Source organism: Pectinophora gossypiella, chromosome 22 (assembly GCF_024362695.1).
Source record: "Pectinophora gossypiella chromosome 22, ilPecGoss1.1, whole genome shotgun sequence".
Classification (NCBI taxonomy): Eukaryota; Metazoa; Arthropoda; class Insecta; order Lepidoptera; family Gelechiidae; genus Pectinophora; species Pectinophora gossypiella.
In genome coordinates this window covers 9806435-9822110 of record NC_065425.1, presented here as the reverse complement: position 1 = coordinate 9822110, position 15676 = coordinate 9806435, and the positions used below count along the sequence as shown (strand labels likewise).

General features: G+C 37.9%; 3 protein-coding genes across 4 annotated transcripts in view; 2 read left to right on the top strand and 1 right to left on the bottom strand.

The window, feature by feature from the left end:
- LOC126377253 (uncharacterized) overlaps positions 1–15676 on the top strand; it is a 215036-nt gene that overhangs the window by 80676 nt on the left and 118684 nt on the right. The window lies entirely within an intron of this gene.
- LOC126377052 (zinc finger protein on ecdysone puffs) overlaps positions 1–15676 on the bottom strand; it is a 78744-nt gene that overhangs the window by 26507 nt on the left and 36561 nt on the right. The gene's annotated exons all lie outside the window — the stretch shown is intronic.
- Positions 70–15676, top strand: part of LOC126377080 (Y+L amino acid transporter 2) — a 33566-nt gene continuing 17959 nt past the window's right edge. Inside the window, exon 1 of one of the 2 annotated variants that reach the window (XM_050024737.1) lies at positions 70–219. In XM_050024737.1, coding sequence (XP_049880694.1) covers positions 218–219 — 2 coding nt within the window. In that variant the 5' untranslated portion in view covers positions 70–217. Of the gene's footprint in view, positions 220–14728; positions 14831–15676 lie in introns of those variants that run through there. The other variant, XM_050024736.1, reaches the window with a different exon arrangement.

Here is a 15676-nt window from a genome sequence, read left to right as displayed (position 1 = left end):
GTTTCACCGCTTTGCGCATTTACGTTCAATATGTTTTCTTCATCTCTTTTCCTCTTACACGGAAGGAAATTCTCTATTCACCCTCATACCGGCGCACGGCAGTCTCGCGGGTATTACTGGCGAGCTCACACGCTCTGTTAAAAAAAGGCGGGAAGGATCAGTTCAGTGCCCTACGAATTAAGAATTAAAGGATTTAGAAGAAAATTATTAAAACAAAATGTGAGTTACTTTATTATAATTTGTGGCTTATAAAATTATCTTGTGTTATTAAAGGGTTGTTTCAAATATTTGCCCTTGACATTTACCTAATAGATAGCTTTTTTAGGTATATTTCTTTATTCGTAACTCAGATATGATGGATATTAAAAAAAACCAGTAGGCCTGGCGTTTGTTTTAAAAATAATAACTGGTAAATAATGTTTGTATGATGGTTATATTTATTTCTTTAAAAATAATTCTCTCATAAATTCATAATTTAATGTAAAAATAAATATTTTAACGCGCATATTTTGCGAAAACAACATTTTTATTGACGACCTCTAAATATACAGGAAGTGTTTACGATAGAATGAGTATGAATAAAATACTTTGCATATATTATTATAATAGCTAAATAATTTAATTACTTTGTGACATTTTCGTAATAAATAATTGATTACGTAAATAATTTTAAGCTTTGCGACTTATTTACGACAAACAAAATATATGTATGTATATAATATACATAACGTATTATTATGTATACATACATAATGCATCTATTAATTGATTAATAATGGTTTTTACTTTTTATAACATATTACTGGAATCAAAGATGGGAATTCTGTAGATTAGGGGGTTGTAGGGTCTACCCTACGTAAGCCCACGTGCTAAATCCTTCAGTAGACTGAAGGAGTTCGAAAGGTCACAGTTATTAAAGAGTATAATATTACAGGTACTTAGATCATTATCATCTATCTCCCTAGCGATGTCCCATTTACGTAGGATCCGCTTACCTAACCTGAAGATTTGACAATTTTTCTATTAAGTATTAGTTTTTAAAAAAAATAGGTAATTCATTAAATAAAACAGAATAAGCAGAATAGAAACTATAGCACCAATCATGCTGGCATCTAAAAAATAAAACAAACAAAAAATAAAAAAATGTACTTAAAACTAAGTATAAGTACTTTTATATAGGTAATAATAATAATACATCTAAGTTCACGGTCAAATCCAAAACAAATTAAAACTATTTATTTCCATTCTACTTTACAACAGAAACAACAGATAACCTCTTTATCAAATACTAATTCAATATTATACTTCAATAATGTACCTAAATTAGTTAAATTTATTCAACACAGATAATAAATAAGTAATACTATCATGCAAGAAAACCAGTCTGTTTTTTTAATATATTTCATTTTATATGAATTAATGTCACAAGCATGCGTCGAATCAGTATCAATGCGGATATACGTAGATATACAATTTATTTTTTTTTTTTTTTTTATATTATATAAAGTTTATTTATAAAGCTTAAATACAACATTACAGTGTAACCCAATGCGCTGTATGACGAGAAAAAATATCAACATCATCAGCCGTACGACGCCCACTGCTGAGAAAAAATATAAAAAACTAATTATATATACATACTTACTTATAAAAATATACAATGAGACAATATTTTTATTACTTATAACACATACCTATCTACTTATAATATAAGCTCTCAACTATTGTGGTAGTTAGACAGTGGTGACCTTAGCAAAATATTTAGATGGTGCGAGACCTCACAGTGGCGCCCCTCAAAATACAGTTTTTCTCGATTAGTTTACAGCCACCGAAATATACATAATTAAATTTTTTTAAAAAGTTATAAGTTTTATGTGGCCGCTGAGAGGTCTAATTCACAGAGCAGTGCCCAATCCAGTTACTCCCCTGTAGATCCGGGGCTGCCAGCCAGGGTGGTTCCACCTTGGTTGATTCTAGTGACGAGAAAAATGAGGTTTAGTTGACGAACTTCAGAATGTGGTTTCACTTTAAGGTGATATGTGAACCATTTTTTTCATGTCACTTCTTATAGATTTGCAATTACGCAAATGACATTAACTTCACTACTTGGCCGGGATATGTAAACCCACCTTCTAATCCCCGGAAAACCCTGGCACTTTTCCCGCCAAACGAAATTCAACGTTCGGTTGCGTCAGATGGAATCATGAAACACGTGGTTGCATCGATCGCCCCCCGGATAGAAGGGGGCGATGAAAGGGGGCTGACGGGGGGCGCTTAGGAGGCGGGGGACCTCTCCGTGACCCGCAAGTTGGCCCCAAATGTCTTTCACCTTTGACCCTGCAATGACCTTTTTAGAATCTGCATTTCGGAGCAAAGATTGGATGTTTTAAGCTTCTATGCTGCACCAGGAGCGAAATAAAACATTTTTGAACGTATTCAACTATTTGTCTACCTAGACATGTCGTAAAAACCGACAGAGTAATTGTATCATGTCTAATATACACAACATAAATGTACAGAGGTACATCTATTGAGCTCAGAATAGTATATACCTAACTAGATTTTGCCCGCGACTTCGTCCGCGTGGAAGGATTTTTCCCACTAATTCGAATTTCGGGAATTCCTTTCTTAGTGCACCTCTACTGTACCTAAGCTACGTCCCTTCCAAATTTCAAGTGCCTACGTTTAGCCGTTTAGGCTGTGCGTTGACATGTCAGTCAGTCAGTTTCTCCTTTTATATATTTAGATTGATTTCCGAAAGTTCTATTCGCCGATATGTTCATCGAAAGCATTGTTTGCCGATAGCCCTTTATGCCGACTACACGGTTCACCGAAATATAATTTCGCAACATGAACCAAGTACCCACACCTCACCGAGCTTTCTGTTAGACCAACGTGATAGGTGGTGAGCCGTATCGCCGTCTATAATGGTCGAGGCAACTGTGTTTGACTACACTTATGATAAATTAATAACTCATTGGTGCAAGTCCCTATCTAATCTCCCTATCCATCCATAGGGAAGGCCCGTGCCCCAGCAGTGGGGACGTTAATGGGCTGATGATGATGATGGTGCAAATCCGGTACCAGGGTTCGAAACTTTTTTTTTGTGACTTACCTATTGTAGATTTGCCGCAGGTGGCATTAACTACTTGGCCGGACAAATGGGGAGCGCTGAAGGCTCTCACCCGGTACAACGTTTTAAGACAACAGGCCTGAGGGTGCCCAGTTGGGCGCGAACCTCGGCTCAGGGCGTCGTCTGAGAGGGAAAATATTTGAAAGAATTAATCGACCCTAGTGGGTCGATAGCGATAAGCGCTGATTGAGGCCAAAACAAATAATTATTATGGAGAAAGATTGTCGGCATATTTAGTGCCAAAAATATTTAATAAAATAAGCTTGTTAAGACAAAATAATAAGTTAAGTAAAAATCTGTTAAAATTAAAACTAAAAAGTGTATTGCTCGATAGCTGTAAGTAATATTATTTGTATTACTGTCGGTAGGTAAATTAAGATATAAGCATATGAGCGCTACTCGCCATCAAACTTCATAAGTTAGGCGGGGATGATTTGTAAATCTACCGTTTAAGTTTTTCATTTAAATAAATTAAAAAAAAAGAGGGAAGTCGTCGACCACGCCGGTGGGGTCGGTATCGGGGTCCTGAAGTGTTTGGTGTCGCTAGCTGATTGGCTGCCTCTATGGCTAGAGTAATCGGGTCGGGGTTCGAACCGACGCTCCCCGTTTGATAAACAAGGCGGTATGGGTACCGTACCAACGCAACGGCCATAGTGACTGATATAATGGTTCATTACAGGTGATGGACTAATCATCTGTCTCCATACGGCGTTTATCATCTTATGACTTCGTATCGAAGATGGCTGTAATTGGTCTTTTTTATAATTTATGGCTCTCACTCTATTAAGGTCGTGAATTTATGAATAACATAACATAACATAAACTGCCTATATACGTCCCACTGCTGGGCACAGGCCTCCCCTCAATCAACCGGAGGGGGTATGGAGCATACTCCACCACGCTGCTCCACTGCGGGTTGGTGGAGGTGTTTTTACGGCTAATAGCCGGGACCGACGGCTTAACGTGCCCTCCGAAGCACGGAATCATCTTACTTTTTCGGACAATCAGGTGATTCAAGCCTGAAAAGTCCTTACCAAACAAAGGACAGTCAGGAAATCACAAAGTGATTTCGACAATGTCCCCATCGGGAATCGAACCCAGACCTCCAGATCGTGAGCCTAACGCTCTAACCACTAGACCACGGAGGCTGTTAATTTATGAATATATCTTCTAAACTCAACTACTGCAATCATCATCATCATCTCCCTAGCACTATCTCGTTTCTCACAGGGTCCGCTTACGTAACCTGGAGATTTGACAGGACCGGCTTTTTTACAGAAGCGATTGCCTGTCTGAAATAAAAATCTGCGCTAAAAAATGCTAAAAGTTTAGGTAGGAAGTAACAGTTACGTAGTAAGTAACTATTACCTAACCTGTGGTAACGGTTAGTAAATCGTCTATCAGTGACCTTGGAATTTAAACTACTTACTTACTGTAAATGCTTCCTATTAAAAAAAAGCCCTGTCACCTCTAATCCATTAGGCAACCAACAATAGCCATATAAATAATCGCCAGGAAACTTGAAAATTTTTTTATTTATTTATTTATTTATTTGTACACAATAGAACACAGAAAGAAACACACAAAGAAATCAGACAGTACAGGTAAGCTTATCTCTAAAAAAGAGATTTCTTCCAGCTGACCTACTACGATAAGGATACATGCAGTGTATAATACTACAGATAGACATACCTACATACGCGTACAAATCTTATGAAATTACAAGAACAATTATACTTACTAATATAAAGATAAAAAAAAAATATAATAATAACACAATAAAAATATAAACAATAAATTTAAGTAGACTTACATATTATATAAAAATACTACAACAATCAATATTTTTTGTTAAAAGCCTTTTTATTCCTTTCATTCGTTTGTCTTTTAAATATACACAAGATCACGCCTATTTCCCGTTGGGGTAGGCAGAGACCACGGAATTCCACTTGCTATGATCCTGACACACCACTTTCGCTCCGTGCTTCGGAACGCATGTTAAGCCGTTGGTCCCGGTTACTACTTATTGGTCGTAACATGAGTCATGTCAGGGGCTTTTGGCGGCTCAGTAGTAACCCTGACACCAGGGTTGATGGGGTTGGTAATGCACCTCACAACCCACACGAGAGAAGACCCAATTGCTTTTATATATCTATATTATAAAAGTATTAAACATCGATTTGTGAGAGTACATAGCATACGCCACGCTACTCCATTGGTTGCTTTTTTGGTACAATTCGAAGAACGCGTGACTTCTTCTATCATGTGGGTTGTGAGGTGGATTACCGACCCCATCAACCCTCGGGATTATTATTAAGCCGCCAAAGGCCCCTGACATGTCTGGTAAGGACTACTTACTTACATCAGTAAGTAGCGGGACCAAGGGCTTCACGTGTCGTCCGATAGACGGATTATCTTACTTTCGGACAATCGCGTGATCAGTCTGCAATTTCCGAAGCCAGGGCACAAAGTAATTGTTGTGATATATTTGTGCCCGGTTAATGGAAATAGCCTCGCCCCCTATTACCTGGGACTTAAACATTGTCGGCGACGTGGGAATGTTAATAGTATATACCTCTGCTTTCGGGATACAGGTGGGATGCAAATCTAGTAAATGTCACAGCCTAGCTAGACTGCTTTTTTTACGCGCGGGGGTGCTCCCCGTGTGTGTGTGTGTGTGTGTGTTTGTGTGTGCGCGTGCGAGCGTGCGTGCGTGCGAGCGTGCGTGCGCGCGTGCGTGCGTGCGTGCGTGTAAGTCCTGCGACGTGACAGCGTCTTGGAATCGGAAGCTGCTATAACAATAGCACTAACAACTACACGTGCGTGTGCGTAAATTCAGTTGTAGGAAAAAGTCGAACATACAGTTATTTTATAACTAAATAGCAGCAATAAAGAATATTAAATAAAAGCGGTCAAACACACAACCCTCCATTTTGATTCGTCGCAGTCGGGTAATAAGATATTTAGCAATATCTACATAGCCATCTCCCGCCGAGGCGCCCGTTGCGTTTCAATGAGGCATTATTCTGACGATGAAAATATTTCTAATGATATTGAACGGCCTTACGGTCTCTGTGGTCCAGTGGTTGAGCGTTGGGCTCGCGATCCGAAGTTCCCGGGTTCGAACCCTATGGGAGGGACGATCTCAAAAATCACTTTGTGATTTCTAGTTTGGTAAGGACAATTTAAAATTCAATTTCATTTATTCCGTAAACAATATACAAAATAAATATACTTAGATAACAAATTACAATTTAGGAATCACACTGTAGGGACATTACAGGCTGGTCACCTGATTGTCCGAAAGTAAGATGATCCGTGCTGAGGGTATGTTAAGCCGTTGGTCCCGGCCGGCGGCCGGTTGAAAAAAATATTAATGGTTCTGTTAAGTATACATTTATTTGCATATATTTATTGGTAAGTTGTACTTATATATATGTAAAAAAACATATAGGATTATTTGCAAAAAATAGCGATTGGCACATTGTTAATACCAGGAATAAAAATAAACTTGCTTTACAAGTCAGTCGATTACATAAGATTACTAAATCTTTTAAGGGGCAATGTATACGTTTTTACAATAAGATTCCCATTGACATTCAGAATTTGCCTTTCAACTGTTTTAAGACAGTAGTTAAACAAAAACTTTACAAAAAAGGTTATTATAGTTAGTGATTATTTAGAAGATATGAATGCATGGGATTAGGTAACCGTCTGAGAACTGATATTAGGCAGCAAAATTACTCAATTTTATTGTATACCTTATATTTTATGTTTATTTTTATTTTTTTAAAGAATGTCTAGGGCCCTGTGCCGAGGTTTTTCTTGCAGCTTCTTTTGCCCCGGCTATACAGGTTGTGAGAAGCTGCAGTAGTTTTAGGCGGATGAGACGTTCGTTATGTAAAAATTGACGATTCAAAGTGTAACTATGTTACCTACTGAATAAAGATATTTTTGAATTTGAATATACATAGTTTGTACCCGCAATCTTTCAATTTTTTTTTGTCATTTCTCCTCACCTTATGGTTGTCTGGAAGAGATCGCTTTAAGCGATAAGGCCGCCATTTGTCATGTACTTAATTAAGTCTTTTTGTAATTATTTCTTTTTAATTTTGGTGCAATAAAGTGTATTTGTATTGTAATGTTTTCTTTCAAATCACAGAAACCAATTTCACGCTTAAATCTCTACATCTCAAAGCTATGGTTGTACAGTTCTCGGGTCACCTCTAGCCCCCTAATAACCTTGACCTACATAGGGGCGAACCCCCTGCATATATCCCCTTGTGCTTTTCTAAAGCATTATGCAATGTTACCTCTCAGTTCTGAGGGGACCGTTGCTAAAGCTAGCAAGTATTGATTTCAGAGGAGATATTTTTTTGACGTGACTTATTGTAGATTTGCCGCAAATGGCATTAAGTACTTGGCCGGACAAATGTGGAGTAATGAGGGCTACGTTCCCCAAAATAATTATTAATTGTTGTGTGTTTGTACTGTTGATGTGTCTAATAAATAAATAAAATAAAAAATATGTTATCAAAAGTTATTATTGTCACATGTGAAATGATTATGTTACAATGATAACGTGATGTGTGATGTACCTACTGATTATGTTAAATTGCATGAGAATAGTTTTAACCAATCCGTGATAACCCAGTTCGGATAATTTAGAATAGAATAGAAACTTTATTTGCGTCAAACATGGTGAATAAGGTGACAAGTGGGTATTAGAGACAGGTACAATACATGTTTCGCCACAACAATGTTGGCATGCAAATGTCATTATATGTAGACAAAGGTACACTTATTTATACTAAACTTTTATATAATAACAAAAAAATTACATTACTGCATTTTTTTTTGACGTGACTTGTTGTAGATTTGTCGCAGGTGGCATTAACTACTTGGCCGGACAAATAGGGAGCGCTGAAGGCTCTCACCCGGTAATTATTACATATAAACTTAACGTTATTTAATAAATTGAGCACCGACATTATGCGATCTACACACGCCAGAAATCTCTGTGATATGAATGTCAAAGTTCAGTGTGATAATTGTCGATAAATAAATTATACGTAATGCTAAATATGTAATCACATGTTCGATTACAGTCTGTTGCTCAGCCCACAGAGTAGGTTAGTGCACTTTGTTGTATAAGTATATGTATGTGTACACTTACACTACTCATGCAAAACTATAGTCACACTTACACTGCCTAAAACTACTGCAGTAGTTTTAGGCGGATGACGGTTCGTTGTGTAAAACGGCAAGTAGATTATAGATAGATAAAATACTTTATTGAGCATAATGGCCACAAAATATAGAGATAAGGACAACATATATAGAAAAGAACAACAACTAACTAAGTAACAAGAAGTACGGCGGACGGCTTAACGTGCCTTCCGAAGCACGGAGGAGCTCGAGATGAAAACTTTTCTTTTTGTGGTCACCCATCCTATGACCAGCCTTTGCGAAAGTTGCTTAACTTCAACAATCGCAAACCGAGCGCGTTTACTGCTGCGCCACCGAGCTCCGCAACAAAGCTCCACCGAGCTCCTGTAGTAGTAAGTAGGTAACTATGTTACGTACTGAATAAAGAAATTTTTGAATTTAGAATTCACGCTCGTAATACCCTGTCGAGATGGGCAGAACTAAGTTACAAGTCATCTGAAGAAAAAAATACTTTACAGCCCATTAGTATTGGAGGTGCTTTTGAGCTGAGTTGGAGGAATACCTTGAGGCCAAGAGACGATAATATTTAGGAGCCAATAATTGCTTCCCATTTAGTCTTCTTCTTATCGTGTGGGTTGTGAGATGGAATACCAGCCTTATCAACCCTGGTGCAGGGTTATGATTGAGCCAAGGACTACTCCAGTAGGCGTTTTTATTTTCGTACTATTATGTTGGCAGTATGGTATGCGCGACTCCAGTGAGTAAAGCCCTCAAATCAAGGACTTAAATGTCAACTTACAATATTAAAATACTCAGATGAGGCCGAGTCGAGTGGACATCTTAGAATACGGGTTAAGACTCGAATACCAAGTCTGTATGTGTGTATTGCTCTATATTCTAAAAATACCTCCAATTGAATAAGGAAGCGAATGAGAACCCCACAGGACGGCGATTCCCAGACTCTTTTGTCCAGTCAAAGAATTGCAATTGAAAGGAATCCTGTACTTAAATGGTAAGGGGACTTTGACACTACTAATAATATCTGAACGCGGTTAACAATTTGCAATTTTTGGTTGATTCTTATCGTGTGGGTTGTGAGGTGGAATACCAGCCTCATCAACCCTGGTGTCAGGGTTATGATTGAGCCGCCAAAGGCACTGACATGGCTCATGTACCGATTACTCACATCAGTAAATTGTAACCGGGACCAACGGCTTATCGTGCCTTCCGAAGCACGGATCATCTTACTTTCGGACATTACTTCCGGATTCGAATCCGGGGCCTCCAGATCGTGAGTACAACGCTCAACTACTAGACCACAGAGGCAGTTACTCGGATTGAAATTAATTAAAAAAATCGATATTTAGTTGAAGAAATGAAATGTGATATCACTTTAAGGCGACGATATGTAAACCATATTTTTTATATTTGGTTGATTCATTCATGCTTACTTACATGACCGAGAGCCCTCAGCGCTCACCATTTCACCTGCCAAGTAGTTAATGCCATGTCACTGCGAAATGTCACGTGATCAACCGTTTTAGCGCGAAATTTGAAATGAATGAAGAAAAATATATGTTCTTTTCTATTACAAAGCTTTTTCGCGAATGAAAAATATTTAAGGAGGGTATAAAAGGGTAAAATAAACGTTTGTAATTTTTTAAAAATAAGTACATCAGAAAACTGTCAAACAACCAATTTGTTGTACGGACACGAGTACTAATATATAACACTCTGAAACCATGTCATATTAACTTTTTTGATAAATTAAACCGTAAGTCTCATTAAATATCAAATATGATATTGCGACAGGGTTCTAAAGTGGATACATGATATTGCTCATGACTGTACTTCCTATGTAATATTTTCAATAAGTACTAATACTTACCTACTTTATACGTAACCTTTGTCCGGCCAAGTAGCTAATGCCATCTGCGGCAAATGTACAATAAGTCACGTCAAAAAAATAAAATATATACTTAAACTATGTATTATTTGGATACAATAGAAGTGTGACCTAAATTCTTCAAATGGATTATCGATGTTCGTTTATCTACCACTAACGTCGTGGAAATTGCCGAAAATGTATGTATTATGTCACTCATTCCTTTGATTCCTTTGATTTTTTGTGTACATGATGATAGGTTTTGGTAGATAAGCATTGTTCAATATCATTAATTTTCTAAGTAGTAATTTGTATAAGATAACTAGACTCATTATCAGCATCAGCCCATTGCAGACCACTGCTGGACATAGGCCTTTCCAAAAAGCCCAGCTTTATCTATCCAGGAGCTTTCCAGCCACCTTCTGCAGGTCGTTCCGCCATCTTGCCAGGACTCGACACACACTGCGTATCCCTAGATTATATAATTAAAGAATATAATATTTATATCAGACATTTTATACAGACTGCCTCCGTGGTCTAGTGGTTAGAGCGTTAGGCTCACGATCTGGAGGTCCGTGTTCGATTCCCGATGGGGACATTGTCGAAATCACTTTGTAAAACAGTCCTTTGTTTGGTAAGGACTTTTCAGGCTTAAATCACCTGATTGTCCGAAAAAGTAAGATGATTCCGTGCTTCGGAGGGCACGTTAAGCCGTTGGTCCCGGCTGTTAGCCGTAAAAACACCTCCACCAACCCGCAGTGGAGCAGCGTGGTGGAGTATGCTCCATACCCCCTCCGGTTGATTGAGGGGAAGCCTGTGCCCAGCAGTGGGACGTATATAGGCAGTTTATGTTATGTTAAAGTGTTTTAATATTATTATTACATTCTTAGAAAATGTTATAGGTCAATTTCAGTAATTTATCACAAGTATAAAGTTCTCAATTTATATTCATCAAATCATTACGAATAAATAATAAGTCAAATCCATATCAAGAGAAAAATGCTATCTCTATTTACCACCCACTGAAACCTTCCGCCTACGTCATTACCACCTACGAACTACGCCGCCTACGAGTTTCGTAGCAATTGCTACGAACGATATCTTCATGATACTTTTTAAATTAGGTACGACTTCATGGCGGCATAATATATGAATTATTTATCTGATATAAAGCTAATTATTTCTTATAAGTACTCAATTTGATAAATACGTAATTCAATCCGTTTTTGACTACTTGTGACTTGACAAACAAATACATTCTGAAATGGAACAAATTATACTCTAATAATAAAAAAATAAATAAGAAAAATAATTTAATTAGCAGCAGTAGGAAAGCCGAGGAAATGGATTCTGGTAGGGCTCTAGCTAGAACATCAGCGATTGAGAAATTGGTCGGTGTACTGCGGAACGGAAGGCGATTTGGGCAACCACCGTTCTACACGCCCTATCTATGGAGTAATGAAAATGGATGGCTATTACTCCACCGACAAGAGCGCAGCTCTTAAATAAAGAGAGAGAGAGAGAATTAAAATTAAGTTTTATATAGTTCTGTGTATACAGGGTGTTAGTGACATCGTAACGAAAACTTTGAGGGATGATTCAGACCATGATTCTGAGTCGATATCAAGTGGATTTTTCCGTCGCAAAAGTATGGATAGGAAAATAATTAAAAAAACAAAAAAAAAATTATTTTTAATTTTTTTTTTTTATTATCTATAAAAAAAACCGCATCAAAATCCGTTGCGTACTTTTAAATATTTAAGCGTACATAGGGATATAGGGACAGAAAAAGCGACATTGTTTTGTACTATGTAGTGATTTGGCGCCGATAGCATTAACTACTTGGCCGGACAAAAACATAGTGTGAATATAGATACAAATGCAATATATAATGCAGAGCAATCTCGCACTTACCCATCACTTGTGATCCCGGAAGACATAATTTAGAGTATTCACAGTTCGCGTCTCGACCGGCCGGTACACATTCACCGGTCATTCAGATTGATATACAAAGTAGTGTTATATTGTGTTACCCATTGATGTATACGTTTCAGTGTTACCTATGTAATATATACGTGTTAGTTGTTATATTGTGCAAGTTAGTGGCTTTAGAGGCATAGCATCTTTGAAGAACAGCGCGTCGCAGTTTACGCGCACAACTGCGTTTGGTTTTTTTTTCTACGTGACCAATCAGCAATTCACCTGATGCAATATTGTAATTTGCCATTTGCGCATATAAAAGTAAATAACAATATTGCTTTTTTAGATGAATTGCTTCCACATCGAAGCTAATAAATAAATTCGTAAAAATAATAAATCTAGAGTGAGACTACTACCGAAGACCGTATTTTATCTCCTTCTTCAATCTGATCTTCCCACGCGAAGGGGAATAGACCAATAGCCCCCCCCATTTAACACCCCAGCTCGCGACAACAAACACTTCAGAGACCCGATACCGACCGCAGCGTCGTCGACGCGTCATTCATTCAGCGCTATCGGCCGACTAGGGTCGATTAATTCTTTCAAATAAAATCTTCTCAGACGACGCCCTGAGACGAGGTTCGCGCCTCAATGGCACCCTCAGGCCTGTTGTCCTAAATTTTGTACCGCGTGAGAGCCCTCAGTGCTCCCCAATTATGTGGTCAAGTCGTTAAGGCCATTTGTGGCTAATCTACAAATGAAAACACTAGTATACAGAAATACGGTCTTCTTCTTTCAAATTCAAATTCAAAAATATCTTTATTCAGTAGGTAACATAGCTACACTTTGAATCGTCAATTTTTACATAACGAACGTCTCATCCGCCTAAAACTACTGCAGCTTCTCACAACCTGTATAGCCGGGGAAAAGAAGCTGCAAGAAAAACCTCGGCACAGGGCCCTAGACGTTCTTTAAAAAAATAAAAATAAACATATGCAAGTCGATGCCGATCGATACTAAATTTTTGCTGACCAATAATTGGCCACGCTTACGGCATTGTCAGTGGCTTCGTAAAATAATAGTGTAGATGGGGCACTTAGGATAGCACAAAAGGTGGGCTATAGTTTGTGGTGATATTCCACACTCGCACTCATGGTAACCATCAACCAGGTGTCCAGAAATACGGTCTTTCGTCCTTATACACAGTTAATTTCGAATTTATAATATTAGTATGGTTATCTATCGTATATTAGTAGTTCATTTTAGAAGATATGAATGCATGGGTTTATCTGTCTGAGAACTGATATTAGGCAGTCAAATTACTAAATTGTATATAACAATATTTTATGTTTATTTTTTAAAGAACGTCTAGGGCCCTGTGCCGAGGTTTTTCTTGCAGCTTCTTTTCCCCGGTTATACAGGTTGTGAGAAGCTGCTGTAGTTTTAGGCGGATGAGACGTTCGTTATGTAAAAAATGATGATTCAAAGTGTAGCTATGTTACCCACTGAATACATTTTTGAATTTAGAATATGAGTATGTACGGTCACGAGTACTAATATGTACACACTTTGAAACCATGTCACATTAACTTTTTTGACAAATTACACCATTAGTCTCATTAAATGTCAAATATGATAGTGCGACAGGGTTCTAAAGTGGGTACATGATATTGCTCATGACTGTACCTACTAAGTCGTGATTGTAATCACGCATCAGGTTAAAAGTCGTTAATTTTAAAATGACACTCACAAACTATACTTACTGATCATAAATGTACTTATTGTCTTTGTAAACGACGTTACAATTTTGATCACATCGTAAAACACTTTCAGTAACTTTGTATATCTACAGTATGTCAGTACACCGTAACGAATACTGATGAGTTACGATGTCAATTACGATGTGTGTAATTACAATCAATTACATCTCCAGGCGCAATTGACGTCTTCCACCCATTATTATTCTGATCAAAATAAAGAGAAGCAATATCGGTGGCTACGAAATTCTATACATAACTAGCGACCCGCCCCGGCTTCGCTTGGGTGCAATGCCGAGGAAAAAATGAAATTGTTTACGACATCATATTAAAAACCTCAAAAATAACAGTATTTCTCCACTATTTAATGGATGTTATTATACATATAATCCTTCCTCTTGAATCACTCTATCCATTAAAAGAAACCGGTTCAAAATCCGTTGCGTAGTTTTAAAGATTTAAGCGTACATAGGGATATAGGGACAGAAAAAGCGACTTTGTAGTGATGTGATCCAAATATCAAGCAACAATTATGTTTATATATGCTTCTGCCATTACATTGTATTTTGGAACAATTATGTACTTACCCGAGTAATGAGAAAATAGGTAATTATCACGTTAAAGCTGTACAACGCCATCTGTATTGTTTATGGTGAACGTAACCTGGAAAGTGACTGATTCAGTTTATTCTATTTGAAGACATAACCATAAGGCCCTGCGCAGACGACAGACTATCCGTTTAGTCTGTGAAAATATAACCTATGCAATTATATGCAGTAACGCGCCGGAATTTTTGCGCGTCGTGTGCGTTACTGCATATAATTGCATAGGTTATATTTTCACAGACTAAAAAGTGCGTCACGGATAGTCTGTCGTCTGCGCAGGGCCTTAAACGAATAAAATCAAGATGGTCGGGAAAATAGCTACAGTGGCGGCGAGTGTGGGAGTCAGAGCATTTAACAGAAGGTCAGCTTTAACTCTTTTTATCTAAGTTCATAATAACCAGATTCCTGCAGACACATCCTAATTTTATTTTAAGTTATACCTGTCATTTTCTTATCTACCGAAAAGGAAAGGGACGGATGATTTGACAACTGTTACATAATTTTAAAATGAATGTATAACCTGGGCGAATAACATAGGCATCTCGCTCATGCTGTCAGTGCAATATTATCCGTCCCTTTCTTTTTCAGCGGATAAAAAAATGACAGGTATAACTTAAAATGAAATTATATGGTGTGTACAGGAATAAGCACCAATGTTGAAAATGGCATCTACATTTTCTTATTCCTTACAATATAAAATTTTATAATTAACTTATATTAAGTTTGTTGTGACCACAAAAAAAGAAAAGTTTTCATCTCGAGCTCCTCCGTGCTTCGGAAGGCACGTTAAGCCATTGGTCCCGGCTGCACTAGCAGTCGTTAATAACCACCAATCCGCACTGGGTCCGCGTGGTGGTTTAAGGCCCGATCTCCCTATCCATGCCCGTGCCCCAGCAGTGGGGACGTTAATGGGCTGGTGATGATGATGATGAAGTTTATTGTACACAGAAACATGAAGACAAGATGAGATTGGTAGTAACCTAATTCTATACATAATTTGATCAAAATATTAAACAATAATTATTTTTATAGATGCTTCTCTCCTTACATTGTATTTTTGTATAATTATATACCCGATCTGGTGAAGGTCGCGGGAAGCGCTGGATGCGGGCAGCGCGGGATCGATCGTCGTGGAGATCCTTGGGGGAGGCCTATGCCCAGCAGTGGGCGTCGTACGGCTGATGATGATGATGATGACATCTATATT